Source organism: Micromesistius poutassou (genome assembly GCF_964030765.1).
Source record: "Micromesistius poutassou genome assembly, chromosome: 8".
In the NCBI taxonomy this organism is placed as follows: domain Eukaryota; kingdom Metazoa; phylum Chordata; class Actinopteri; order Gadiformes; family Gadidae; genus Micromesistius; species Micromesistius poutassou.
In genome coordinates, this window is record NC_140278.1 from 2,097,551 (window position 1) to 2,110,050 (window position 12,500).

A 12,500-nucleotide genomic window follows, 5' to 3' on the forward strand; every position below is an offset into this window, starting at 1 on the left:
ACCAACTGCAAAGTACTGAAATCCAAATGAAAGTATAATTCTATTTAGATTTGTTATCCTTTATGTACAGATTTTTTTTAACATTGTAATTTGTTGTCACCTATTGCTTGCAGTACCTCCATATTCCCGTAGGCATTGTGTGCTGTTTGACCTGGGATCTGTTTCTCAGAGACTGCGGTGAACATTGGCTACTCCTGCAAGATGCTGACGGACGACATGGGGGAGGTGTTCATCGTCAACGGCCACACAGTGCAGAGTGTGAGACAGGAACTGAGGTCCGTCCGTTATGCCCGGCCCAAATCGTTCTGTCTGGCTCTTTGTTTCATTGTCCTTGCATGTCTGACTCTCTGGATCACTGCTGCTGTCAGCCGTTAGCCTAAGTGCACTATGCTGTGCCTTTTAGTATCCAATCATGTTCCTTGCACTGTCCATGTGTATTCTCTCTCTCTCTCTCTCTCGCTCTCTCTCTCTCTCTCTGTCTCTCTCTCTCTCTCTCTCTCTCTCTATATATATATATATATATATATATATATATATATATATATATACATATATATAAAATAAACCATATATATACATATATATATGGTTTATTTTCATTTTTGTACATGTCCCATTTCAGTGATTTTCATGTTTGCTCAGCTGTATTTGCCTTGGTTGTTGTTAACACAGTCCTCTAACAGCTGTCCCTCACAGCAGCGCTGCTCTCTGTCCCTCTCTCTCTCCCCCCCCCCTCTCTCTCTCTCTCTCTCTCTCTCTCTCTCTCTCTCTCTCTCTCTCCCCCTCTCTCTCTCTCTCTCTCTCTCTCTCTCTCTCTCTCTCTCTCTCTCTCTCTCTCTCTCTCCCCCTCTCTCTCTCTCTCTCTCTGTGTATGGCCCGGTGAGGGGCTGTTGACCTCAGTTAAGTGTCTCTCTGTTTGTCTTTGTCGACAGGAGGGCCAGGGAACGCATGGTTGAGCTTTCCCAAACCCAAGGAGGAGCAGGAGGAGCAGGAGGAGGAGCAGGAGAAGGAGCAGGAGGAGCAGGAGGAGGGGCAGAAGGTGGATCAGGAGGAGCAGAAGAAGGAGCAGGAGAAGGAGCAGGAGGAGCAGGAGGAGGGGCAGAAGGTGGATCAGGAGGAGCAGAAGAAGGAGCAGGAGTAGGAGGAGGGGGAGCAGGAGGAGGAGCAGAAGAAGGAACAGGGGGAGCAGAAGGAGGAACAGAAGGTGGAGCAGGAGGAGGAGGAGGAGCAGGAGGCAGAGCAGCAGAAGGAGCAGGAGGAGGAGGAGCAGGAGGAGGAGGAGGGCATGACAGCTGTCCAGAGGGGTGGAGTGAGGTCTGTCTGATAAGGAATGGAAATGGGGCCAATGAACCAACAGTAGAATATGAAGGAGGGGAGAAACAGCAGAGTGATCCTCCTCCTCCTCCTCCTCATGCTCCTGCTCCTCTTTCTCCTCCTCCTCCTGCACCACCTCCACCACCTTCCTCCTTCTCCATGGACAACATCTCGGGAGAGTTTGCTCTGGTCATCAGCGGCCACAGCCTGGTAAAACGGTTACACACACACACACACACACACACACACACACACATAAACACAGTAAAACATAGCCTGGCTATTGCCAGACCAAGCTCAATCGTAGATTGCACGTTGGTCTGGGGAGGCTGCTGGCATTTTCTTCAGCACAAGAGGCGTGATCAACAGGCGTAGTTCAAATGACTCTGTACACAATTGGATAGTCAACCAATCGACCAACAGAGTGACGCATGCAGAGTGACGGGTGTCAACAAACGTGATTGTTTTGCAGCACAATTGGTTGCAATGGCATCTAACCTTTTTTGCAGGTTGTGCAAAATTAATACGAAAGTGGAGGGTATATACTGTCAATTGAGCGATATTTTTGTTAAAGCTAAGAAGCCTATGAGCATCGCCGACAGGTTTGCAGGCATAGGGTTGACGGTCGTGCGAGAGTCAGGCAAATCAGAACGAATTTGCAATTGCTGCATTACTTTTCTCTCACACCTTCAGCACGATTTGACCGCGTACTGGTTAAACCAGCCAATAGCGCGCCAGGGGGAAAAGCCAGCTTGGTGATTCACTCCAGTAGAAGCGGTTCGGAAACAGGAAGAAAATTATTGCTCCTCTCCAGCCCCTGCTTCAGGGCGAATTCAAATCACCGGTAGAACGGGCTGGGGGTACCCAGTCTAATTAAAACACACATATATGATAAAATACACACAGACACCAACTATCAAAAAGAATCAATACAAGTACATCTGCACATGTACAAGCAAACAAACACATACATGCGTGCATTTAACATGCACATGACACTACTAATCACCAGCCACTGTCCTAAAACAGTTTTTGATCTTTGCATACATCACGTGCTCATGATGTATGCATGTAATAGTTTATCAGTTCAAATGTATTTGTTTGTACGGAAGAGGATTAGGGCCACATGTGAAAAAATTTAGTTTAAAAGTCTGAGGATAAAGTCTGAATTCTGAGATTAAAGTCAGAATTCTGACTTTAATCCCAGAATTCTGACTTTATTCTCAGAATTTTGAGAATGAAATCTGAATTCTGGGATTAAAGTTAGAATTCTGATTTTAATCTCAAGGGAAATTCCTTACAGCCTACCTGTATGGAACCAAGTTCAGTGAGAATCCCTTTGTAACATACAGGATGGGAACCACACGCTGACCCAAGATTAGGGACACATGATGTTTTTTGTGTTCTGAGTTTTAAATCATAATAATTAAAATAATTAAATCCATAATTCTGAGACTAAATTATATAAATCTCAGAATTCTGACTTTATTCTCAGAATTCAGATTTTATTCTCAGAATTCTGACGTTAATCTCAGAATTCTGACTTTAATCCAAGAATTCCGATTTTATTCGCAGAACTCAGAAACTCAGAACACACAAGAACACAACAAGAAAAAAGCACATGTGTCCCGAATCCTCTTCTGTAAATTTGAGACTCTTTAAGTCTCAAACTAATACTGCTTTTGCGCAAATAGCTAATAGGAAGAAGTACAGAGAGAGAGAGACTCTTCTGAATCGCTGTGAACTTGTTTCTCCTATATTGCAATATAAAAACTCAAAAAAAGACCCACATCACTCTCCTAGATCTCTCTCACACACTAGGAACAGGAGTAACTGTGACCTCCTTCCTGTCTGGCCGCCTCCTGACTTCCTGCAGGCCCACGCTCTGGAGGCAGACATGGAGGCGGAGCTGCTGATGACGGCGTGCGCCTGCAAGGCGGTGATCTGCTGCCGGGTGACGCCCATGCAGAAGGCCCTGGTGGTGGAGCTCATCAAGAAGCACAAGAAGGCCGTCACCCTGGCCATCGGGGACGGGGCCAACGACGTCAGCATGATCAAGAGTAAGAGGGAGGGGGGCGGCCCGGTGGCTCAATGGGCAGAGTGCGTACCGCTGAGGCTCAGAGTAAGAGAGAGGGGCCCCGGTGGCTCAACGGGCAGAGTGCGTACCGCTGAGGCTCACTCGAAGCGACCGGGGTTTGATTCCTGTCCCCGGTGGTCCTTTGCTGCATTTCCTCCCCTCTCTCTCTCCCATTATCTTCCTATCTCACTCTCATCATAAAATGCAAAAATAAATGTTTAAAATATAGAGTAAGAGAGTAAGAGTAAGAGTAAGAGAGTAAGAGAGAGGGAGGAGGGAGAGATCTCTAACACAAATGCCATTGGGGGAAAAACAGGACAGAGTTAAAGACAGAAATATAATTGTTCTTTGGTTGTCTCTTTCTTTTAAGCTTTTTGGGATAGTCCATGTAAAGGTTCCAAGATAGTTTTGCTGTTTGCACGTTTATAGTAATTAACCCAATGGCCAAATAGTTGTCAAATAAATATATAAGATATATATACATACATATGAAAAAAATATACATATGGAAAAAAGAAGCATTCATTATAAGACGAAAGTAGAGAGATGAGAAAAAATTATCAAAAATGTTAATCATAAAATTACAAAACAAATGCAAAGGGCTAAAAAAAAATGTACATTATTCTGAATCATAAATAAATGAATAAATTCAGAGAGATGGGGAAAAAAGAGACCAAAAAAAAAGGAACCACAGTTATTACCACCAGCGATTGCCCAAGTCTGGGGACTGGGGGGACCACAGATAAAGCAGAAGGACATGTTGTTCTGCTGGGACCGCAGGCCGGGAGGGAGGTGAGGAAACCTGTTGCAGCAGTGTGTCCCCATCAGGTGGGTACAGGCGGTTCAGAGCGCTGCTCCTGTGTGCTGTTTGCCCAAGCAAAACAGAAACATGACCATGATTAGACAGACACCGACACACATTATCCAGGCACACATTATCCAGGCACACATTATCCACATTATTCGGCATCATTCCCACTCTACTTCTGACTCAACCACAGTACATTTTATGATTTTTCACTCAAACATTGACCAAGTAATCACATTTAGACCATTATACATATAAAAACAGATTTTTGGTCTTTTTATATGTTTTTGGTTTATCCCTGCTTTGTTTGTTTTCTCTTTGTCTCAATGACTTTCCTCTGACCTTGTTTGTGACATCCCCCTGCTCTAGCCCCAGCTAGTTTTAACAAAAACCAGACTTTTCCGGATGCCGCGCGCCCTAAAAAACATATTTCACCTAACTGCTGAGCGGTTCTTGTTTTACTGGCGTTAAAATAAATCATTGAGTGGAATTATACTTAAAAAGCACAAGGTGTTTAGCGACTCCACATTCATTTACAAGGGGCCCCTGTGAGCCTCATTTACAACGGGCCCCTGTGGAGCCTCTTCCCGTTCCTCGCTCACATTCTCCTCGTTTACATCGTTGTTAATATCACAAATACACCTTCCTCTCTGTCCTCATCGCCCCCTCACTTTTTCTCTCTGGATGTCTCTATCCATCTCCCCCTCTCTTTTCCCCTCTGCCCCTCTCCATCTCTCTCTCTCTCTCCCCCCCTCTCTCTCCCCCTCCCTCTCTCCCTCTCTCTCTCTCTCCTCTCTCTCTCTCTCCCTCTCCCCCCCTCTCTCTCTCTCTCTCCCTCTCCCTCTCTCTCTCCTCCCTCTCTCTCCCTCTCTCCAGGTGCTCACATCGGGGTGGGGATCTCGGGTCAGGAGGGCATCCAGGCGGTGCTGGCCAGTGACTACTCCTTTGCCCAGTTCCGCTTCCTGCAGCGCCTCCTGCTGGTGCACGGCCGCTGGTCCTACCTGCGCATGTGCCGCTTCCTCTGCTACTTCTTCTACAAGAACTTTGCCTTCACCATGGTGCACTTCTGGTTCGGCTTCTTCTGCGGGTTCTCCGCCCAGGTCTGCTTTGAGAAGGGGTGGGACAGACAATTGACAAATTCATTTGAGGGGCATTGATAGTGTAGTGGATAGGGTTCGACTCCCAGCCGACAGGTACTTGGTTCGATCCCTGCAGTCTACCTGTAGCCGTCCCTGGGCCAGATGCCCTATAACCCGCTCCTGCTCCTTAATGAGCTGTACGCTAACTCACTGTGAGTCACTCCACAGCATTGACTGAACGACTACATAGGCATTGAGCGGTTGGACTGCTGACATGTTCTTTGTGTGTGTGCGTGCGTGCATCTGTGTTTGTGTGTCCCAAATCTAGACAGTGTATGACCAGTACTTCATCACGCTCTACAACATTCTCTACACGTCTCTACCTGTGCTCGCCATGGGGATATTTGACCAGGTACGTCAAGGCGGGTACAACACAGTGCAGCAGTTTTTCTCCACGTCATGAGTGCACTTCACGTGTTCATGTGTGCCCGGGCTCCGCACAGGACGTCCCGGACCGGCGGAGCCTGGAGTACCCCAAGCTGTACGAGCCGGGCCAGCTCAACCTGCTGTTCAACAAGCGCGAGTTCTTCATCTGCATCTCCCAGGGCATCTACACCTCGCTGGTGCTGTTCTTCGTGCCCTACGCCGTGCTGTCCGACGCCAGCCAGGACACCGCCGAGCCCCTGGCTGACTACCAGACCTTCTCCGTCACCACGGCGACGGCCCTGGTCATCGTAGTCAGCGTCCAGGTGGGTCGAGGGTTGGTGTAGAGAGGGTTCTGGGATGTCCCGGCAGAGGGTTCTGGGTGCATGCCCCCTGGTGTCCCGGTACAGGTGCCCCGCCTGGTGGCGTCCTTGACGTGTATGAAGGTCAAAGATGAAGTAGTGACAGTAGAATAGAATAAGGGATTGAGCCGATCTTTGGTTTAACTTTGTGGATTCTGTTGTGAATGGATGTCAGTTATACTTAACCCAATTTCCCTCCTTTGTTTCCGACTGTGTTTCTGTGTGTGTGTGTGTGTGTGTGTGTGTGTGTGTGTGTGTGTGCAGATCGCTCTGGACACAGGCTATTGGACGGTCATCAACCATGTGTTTGTGTGGGGCTCGCTGGGCTTATTCTTCAGCATCATGTTGGCCATGCACAGCCAGACTCTCTTCAGCTCCTCCCCCAACCAGTTCCACTTCGTCGGTCAGTCCCCGCCTCCCTTTCTCCTTTCCTATTCGGCGAGACGTTCAGGACACGCGTTAAAGCAGTTACCCACGGTCAGATCAGATGAAAGTTGGATTCAACCTCTAGTGTAGAGTAGACGCTGGAGGTACACTGTGCCTCTCCTGCGCCCTGTTGACCTACGGCGTGTAGCTTCAGGTTTGGAGAGGTGTTAATTAAGGTGAAGCTCCCTTCTGGCTACGCCTGTGATGTAAGACCAGCGCTGTACCCAAGAAGTACGGATGAGTCAGCTTAAGATGGCACTCCTTCTGGAAAAGAATCAACCACAGTAAACTAGGTTAGGCCTCACTGCGTGACGTGATGCGCTGGTGTAATTAAGGGTTAATTAAGGTGTGATTAATGAATGTCTGTGTTTCCAGGCAGCGCACAGAGCACTTTACTGCAGCCGGTGGTATGGCTGACCATCGCCTTGGCAACAGTGATCTGTATCGTCCCAGTTCTGGCGTTCCGCTTCCTCAAGCTTGACCTGAAGCCCCAGCTGTCTGACACGGTAAACACACGTACACACGTACACATGTACACACATACATGTACATACACATACACGCTGTACAAATACCTAGACAAACCACACATACACTGACTCACACACATGCATGCAGAAGTGTGTGTGTGTGTGTGTGTGTGTGTGTGTGTGTACAGAGTGCATGTCATTACCCTCATGAGCTCTGGAACACCGCCAATTTTGACGTAGTTGAATTGCTCTAACCAGAGGAAGAGTCATCAGTAGCATGTTTAATCCTGTCAGGATTCCTGACAAGATTCCTATCAGGATTCCTGTCAGGATTTCTGACGGTGACAGAAATAATTTTCTGGCAGCAACTGGCAAAAGTATGTGAATGTAAAATGTAATAGTCTAGAGTCTAGTTTTGGAAAGAGAAGTTTTGGAAGAGATATTCTAACCCGCCCCCATCACTCCCTGCAGGTGCGCTACACACAGCTGGTGCGGCAGAAGAAGCGCAAAGCGGTGTGCTTCAGCGGGGGGGCGGGGGTCCGCGGGGCGGCGGGCAGCACGTCGGAGGGCCGGCTGGGGGCCCGCGGGGGCTCCCGGAGGTCCGGCTACGCCTTCGCCCACCAGGAGGGCTTCGGCGAGCTGATCACGTCGGGCAAGAACATGCGTCTGTCCTCGCTGGCGCTGGCGTCCTTCGCCTCGCGCCACAGCTCCAGCTGGATCGACACGCTGCGCAAGAAGAAGCACGGCCACGCCCCGACCCCGCCCGGCGCCGCCTCTGGCGACAGCAGCCCCGCCCCCAGCTGCGTGTCCGGCTCGGCCGCGCCCCCGCTGTCCAACTCCCCCTCGGTGCTGGGGGGCTCCCAGGACGCGGCCATAGAGGAGGAGGAGGCCCGCACGCCCCCGCCCTCCCCGCTCCAGGCCCAGCCCGGCTCCTCCACGTCGCACTTAAGACCCCCCACCTCAGAGCCCGTTCAGGGCCCCTCCGCTGGGGGCCCTGGGGATACGGGCCCTTCGGCACAGGGAGAGGCGGGGGGCTGGACCCTCAGTCTTGGAGCTGTGCAGGTGATCTGCTGTTCTCGATGTATTGATCAGAAGCTTCATGGTGGATCACATTCCCTGTGAAGCTTCATGGTGGATCACACTCCCTGTGAAGCTTCATGGTGGATCACACTCTCTGTGAAGCTTCATGGTGGATCACACTCCCTGTGAAGCTTCATGGTGGATCACATTCCCTGTGAAGCTTCATGGTGGATCACACTCTCTGTGAAGCTTCATGGTGGATCACACTCCCTGTGAAGCTTCATGGTGGATCACATTCCCTGTGAAGCTTCATGGTGGATCACATTCCCTGTGAAGCTTCATGGTGGATCACACTCTCTGTGAAGCTTCATGGTGGATCACATTCCCTGTGAAGCTTCATGGTGGATCACACTCTCTGTGAAGCTTCATGGTGGATCACACTCCCTGTGAAGCTTCATGGTGGATCACACTCCCTGTCTTCTAGTCTTCTAGGGTCGCTGGTTAGGACCCTGGCTGACATTGAACCCTCCCCTCTCCCCTCTGTCCAACAGGAGGCCCTGTCCAACTGGAGGAGCCTTGGCGTTCGCTCCAGCAGCCCTGGCCCCCCCTCTCTCTGCTAGGGACCCCAGAGGAGGCCGTGCAGCCGGGGAAGAGTCCTGGAATGTGTGGGAGGAGACGGCTGCTGGATCAGTCCATGATGATTGTGGACAAAGAGCAGATATAGCCCCGTAGCAAAGCCACTCTGAGAGAAGAGTTGAATACGTTTCCCTACTGGGGATTAGCTCGAAATATTATTTCCGGCGCGATCACTGTGTGCGGCTAGAACATGAACTCAGAAACACTTGCAACATTATTTATCTAACAGAGAGGGTTGTTAAGTAAAGGCTATGATTAATGTGATATCATCCCCTTGATGCCACAACATATTGAAATGGATTCATCTTGACTACCCTCCCTCCAATCCAAGCATATATACAAATGTGATGCAATATGAAATGACAGAGCCATAACCACATTTCATGAAACAGATAGTAAACCTTTAAAGCCCGTAAGAGGAGTTGGATAAAATTAGTTAGCATTTTCTCCCACGCAAGCGGTACCTCAGACGAGCTCCATTGACCCGATGCAGCATTGCCGTATTTAGATTGACTGGAAAATACCTCTAGGGTCGCTCTATGTATACGCCCTCCCAGTCGGGTTATTGTACAGGTTTTTGCTGTGAGGGCAGCATTAGGAACATGTGGATCATTGCGTAGAAATTGTATTTTTGCTAAATATTTTGGCTTGCAACAGTTCTATAGATGCGTCAGAATAAGCCTAATAGTCCACTTAAGTCAGTTACAGGTGTACACCTCTGGGGTGGGGGTTTTAAAGTCTGTGTTTACTGTAGTTCTCAGTGAGAACGTTATTTTAAATGTATTGAACACAACAAGAGCAGGCTTTCACTGTCTGTCACACTGCTCCTACCTCGGCTGGCGCGGCCTCGTGGTCATATGCATCACATTGATGAGAGAAACACAGCACTGTGGCCAGACCAGAGGGGAGCGCTCTCTCTCATCGCCTTTCAACCTGCTTTGCGATTCAAGCGGGTACGTGGGTGCTGATAATGGGGGAGGAAGGTGTGCATCTCTGATAACATTTCAGAAAAAGCCATACTTTAGGGGGAATTAAGTTCATGTATATGTGGCTTGGCAACAGAAAGACAACATGTAATAACGAGACATATGCTTTTATTTTTGGAGAAATGAGAAGGTTGTGGAATCAGTAGGCCTATACACGTGTAATAAAGGGTGCTTCACATTTGTTTTAGGTTTTTTTTAAAGATTGGAATGAACCACAGCTGAAGTCCAACTCCCCGACTCTGGCTGAGAACTATTTCATCACGTGACCCTTCCACACAGCAGGGGAAATATGCAGTGTTACAAATGCTTTGGTCAAGTACTGACCCAGAAATAGACGAGTGGCAAAATCATTGATAAGCGGAGATCAGATCGCCGTGCACTCTACTACTACTACAGCTGGTAGCCAATGAGGCGACATGTGAAGCAGATCGGGAGTAAAGAATACCTAGAGAGTGGAGGCTTGGTGTGGTCAGGGAGTAAAGAATAGCTAGAGAGTGGAGGCTTGGTGTGGTCAGGGAGTAAAGAATACCTAGAGGCTTGGTGTGGTGAATAAAGCTCATTGAGGTTAGTATGGCCTGGAGTTTGTTTGTTATTTTTACTCAACCCAATAAACCTTTTTTTGCAACTCTGTCCAGTCGTTTCTTATGTATGTCATGGATAGGATGATCATTGTTTGTTAATGATAATAGTAATGATAACGAGGATGATGATAAGGATTATAAGACAAGGAATACATTAACATAAAAAAATAATGAATACATTTTTACAGGAGTTTTACAGCATTTGTTTTTAAACTGAATTATATAATGGCCTATCGTTATATTAATGTAGGTTAAATGTCAATGTAGGTAAAAAGTATGTTAAAAATTTTTTTCTCCTTTTTACACATAGGGCTATGAGCAGGGGTGCGGATCCGATGTCAGGATTGGGGGGGACACAAAAGTGATTTTTTTTTTTTTTTTGCCTGTATGCAACTCATGCCATGCCACCATAAATCACAACTTTGTAGAGGCTCACCATATCATTCAAAAAGTACTGCACAGGGAATTATTTATTGTGCTTACCTTTCTTGTTTATTTGTCCTAAACAGCCAACAGCACGTATCACTGCTTACTTAACTGTTATATTAGTAAATCATAATTTTAAGGGTCTCGGGCATGCAATGTCTACTCATGTTCTTATCTTTTGCCTCCCTCCAACCCTCCCAGATCCCCAATTCTTCTCACCATCTTCCTTTTCTCCCAGTCTATGGGACTACTTTATGCATGATTAATTGATATGGATGAATATCAAAATATGAAGCCCTAACCAAGTCGTGTAAACTAACTGATCATGTTTTTACAATGCCAGTTATGCTGGTAAACAAACACAGTTCTAAGAGCACAATAAACACAACACAAGTTGACCCAACAAAATCTGATTAATTGACATAAATTTATATAAAATCATTCCTTGTTTGTTTTCATCTGTCATTTTCCAGGACTCCCTGGAAGAAGAGATCCTGTATGATAGTATTAGTATTATACTTTCGATTAAAATTACTCACAGAAAGGAATCTGCTTCTGCAGCAAATTACCAGAGCCCCAGCCACTTTCAAGAGCTGAGAGAAAGATTGAGGGGGTCATTTTTTTTTAAAGCCTGCTGTCATCAGCGTCTGTGTAAGAAACTACCCGTTCATTTGCGTTGTAGTGGAGGAGAGATGGAATGTGGAGTTGTCAAACATCATTTGTTCCACCATTTCAATCATTTATTTTTAGATGTGAATCAAAAATGTGAAGAATGTGAAGTCTGAAAATACATTTGTTCAATTTTGAATAATTTAGGGTATTTTTATTGGGGGGGGACAATTCATGTTTTTCAGAAATTGAGGGGGACATGTCCCCCCCGTCCCCCCAGGATCTGCACCCATGGCTATGAGCCAATTTCGTCTTTGCAACTCTAGATTAAAAGAAGCCAGGCTGCTGTGCTGTGGGGAAGAGGGCAGAGACCAGTGTTTCACAACCCAGCCGGTCTGGAAAGAGGAAACAAGGCTCTACGCACCGACTCTCCGGCTGTATTTATCAGCTCAACAAGAATCACCAACATGTTTGTTACTGCTGTACTGGCAATGTACCTCTGTAACAGAACAAGTAGCCTATTTTACGAGTTTCCAACGAGTTTCAAACGTTAAAGGCGGTCGTGTGGATGCGTGAAGATGCGTGTTTTCGCAGCGCTGCTCTGTGCTGCCGCTCTGGGCTGCATGTCTCCGGTCGGCGGTTACTTTGAGGGAACGTGTCTTAAGGAAGGTGAGTTCAACCATCGGAACATGAACAAGCAATAGGGATGCCTGTTTTACTTTTTATAAGAAATATTATAAGGCTTGTGCGATTTTATGGAATAATTGCATTATTTGTAGGAGTCATATGCAATTTTAAAGTAGTAGTAAAGTAGTAAAATACAATTAAAGACATAATAGACAACATAATTGATAGAATATTATATAATTCTTTATTGTCATTGCACATGATGTGTGTGTGATGTGTGTGTGTGTGTGTGTGTGTGTGTGTGTGTGTGTGTGTGTGTGTGTGTGTGTGTGTGTGTGTGTGTGTGCTCGCTCGTTCGTGTGTGTGTGTGTGTGTGTGCTCACTCGTGTGTGTGTGTGTGTGTGTGCTCACTCGTGTGTGTGTGTGTGTGTGTGTGTGTGTGTGTGTGTGTGTGTGTTCACTCGTGTGTGTGTGTGTGTGTGTGTGTGTGTGTGTGTGTGTGCTCACTCGTGTGTGTGTGCTCACTCGTGTGTGTGTGTGTGTGTGTGTGTGTGTGTCTATTTGTGTTTGCGTGTGTGTTCATGTGTGTGTGCGGGCAGATGATCCAGGCAGGTGGATTGTTTGTGTGAGTCGGTTCTTGTTGTGCTAAAGTGGAC

The 12,500-nt window shown here is 47.3% G+C and overlaps 2 protein-coding genes across 2 annotated transcripts in view; both read left to right on the top strand.

Annotated features, from left to right (window-relative positions):
- Positions 1–10,231, top strand: part of atp8b2 (ATPase phospholipid transporting 8B2) — a 38,066-nt gene extending 27,835 nt beyond the window's left edge. Inside the window, exons 21-30 of the mRNA XM_084471497.1 lie at positions 170–275; positions 933–1,524; positions 3,191–3,374; positions 5,076–5,299; positions 5,607–5,690; positions 5,782–6,027; positions 6,328–6,466; positions 6,865–6,995; positions 7,431–8,021; positions 8,531–10,231. Of these exons, the coding sequence (XP_084327623.1) occupies positions 170–275; positions 933–1,524; positions 3,191–3,374; positions 5,076–5,299; positions 5,607–5,690; positions 5,782–6,027; positions 6,328–6,466; positions 6,865–6,995; positions 7,431–8,021; positions 8,531–8,599 (2,366 nt within the window). The 3' untranslated portion in view covers positions 8,600–10,231. The remainder of the gene's footprint in view (positions 1–169; positions 276–932; positions 1,525–3,190; positions 3,375–5,075; positions 5,300–5,606; positions 5,691–5,781; positions 6,028–6,327; positions 6,467–6,864; positions 6,996–7,430; positions 8,022–8,530) is intronic.
- A 1,359-nt stretch (positions 10,232–11,590) lies between these two features.
- The window catches only part of il6r (interleukin 6 receptor), a 10,458-nt gene continuing 9,548 nt past the window's right edge, over positions 11,591–12,500 (top strand). The window contains 1 exon segment of the mRNA XM_084471793.1: positions 11,591–11,886. Coding sequence (XP_084327919.1) covers positions 11,796–11,886 — 91 coding nt within the window. The 5' untranslated portion in view covers positions 11,591–11,795.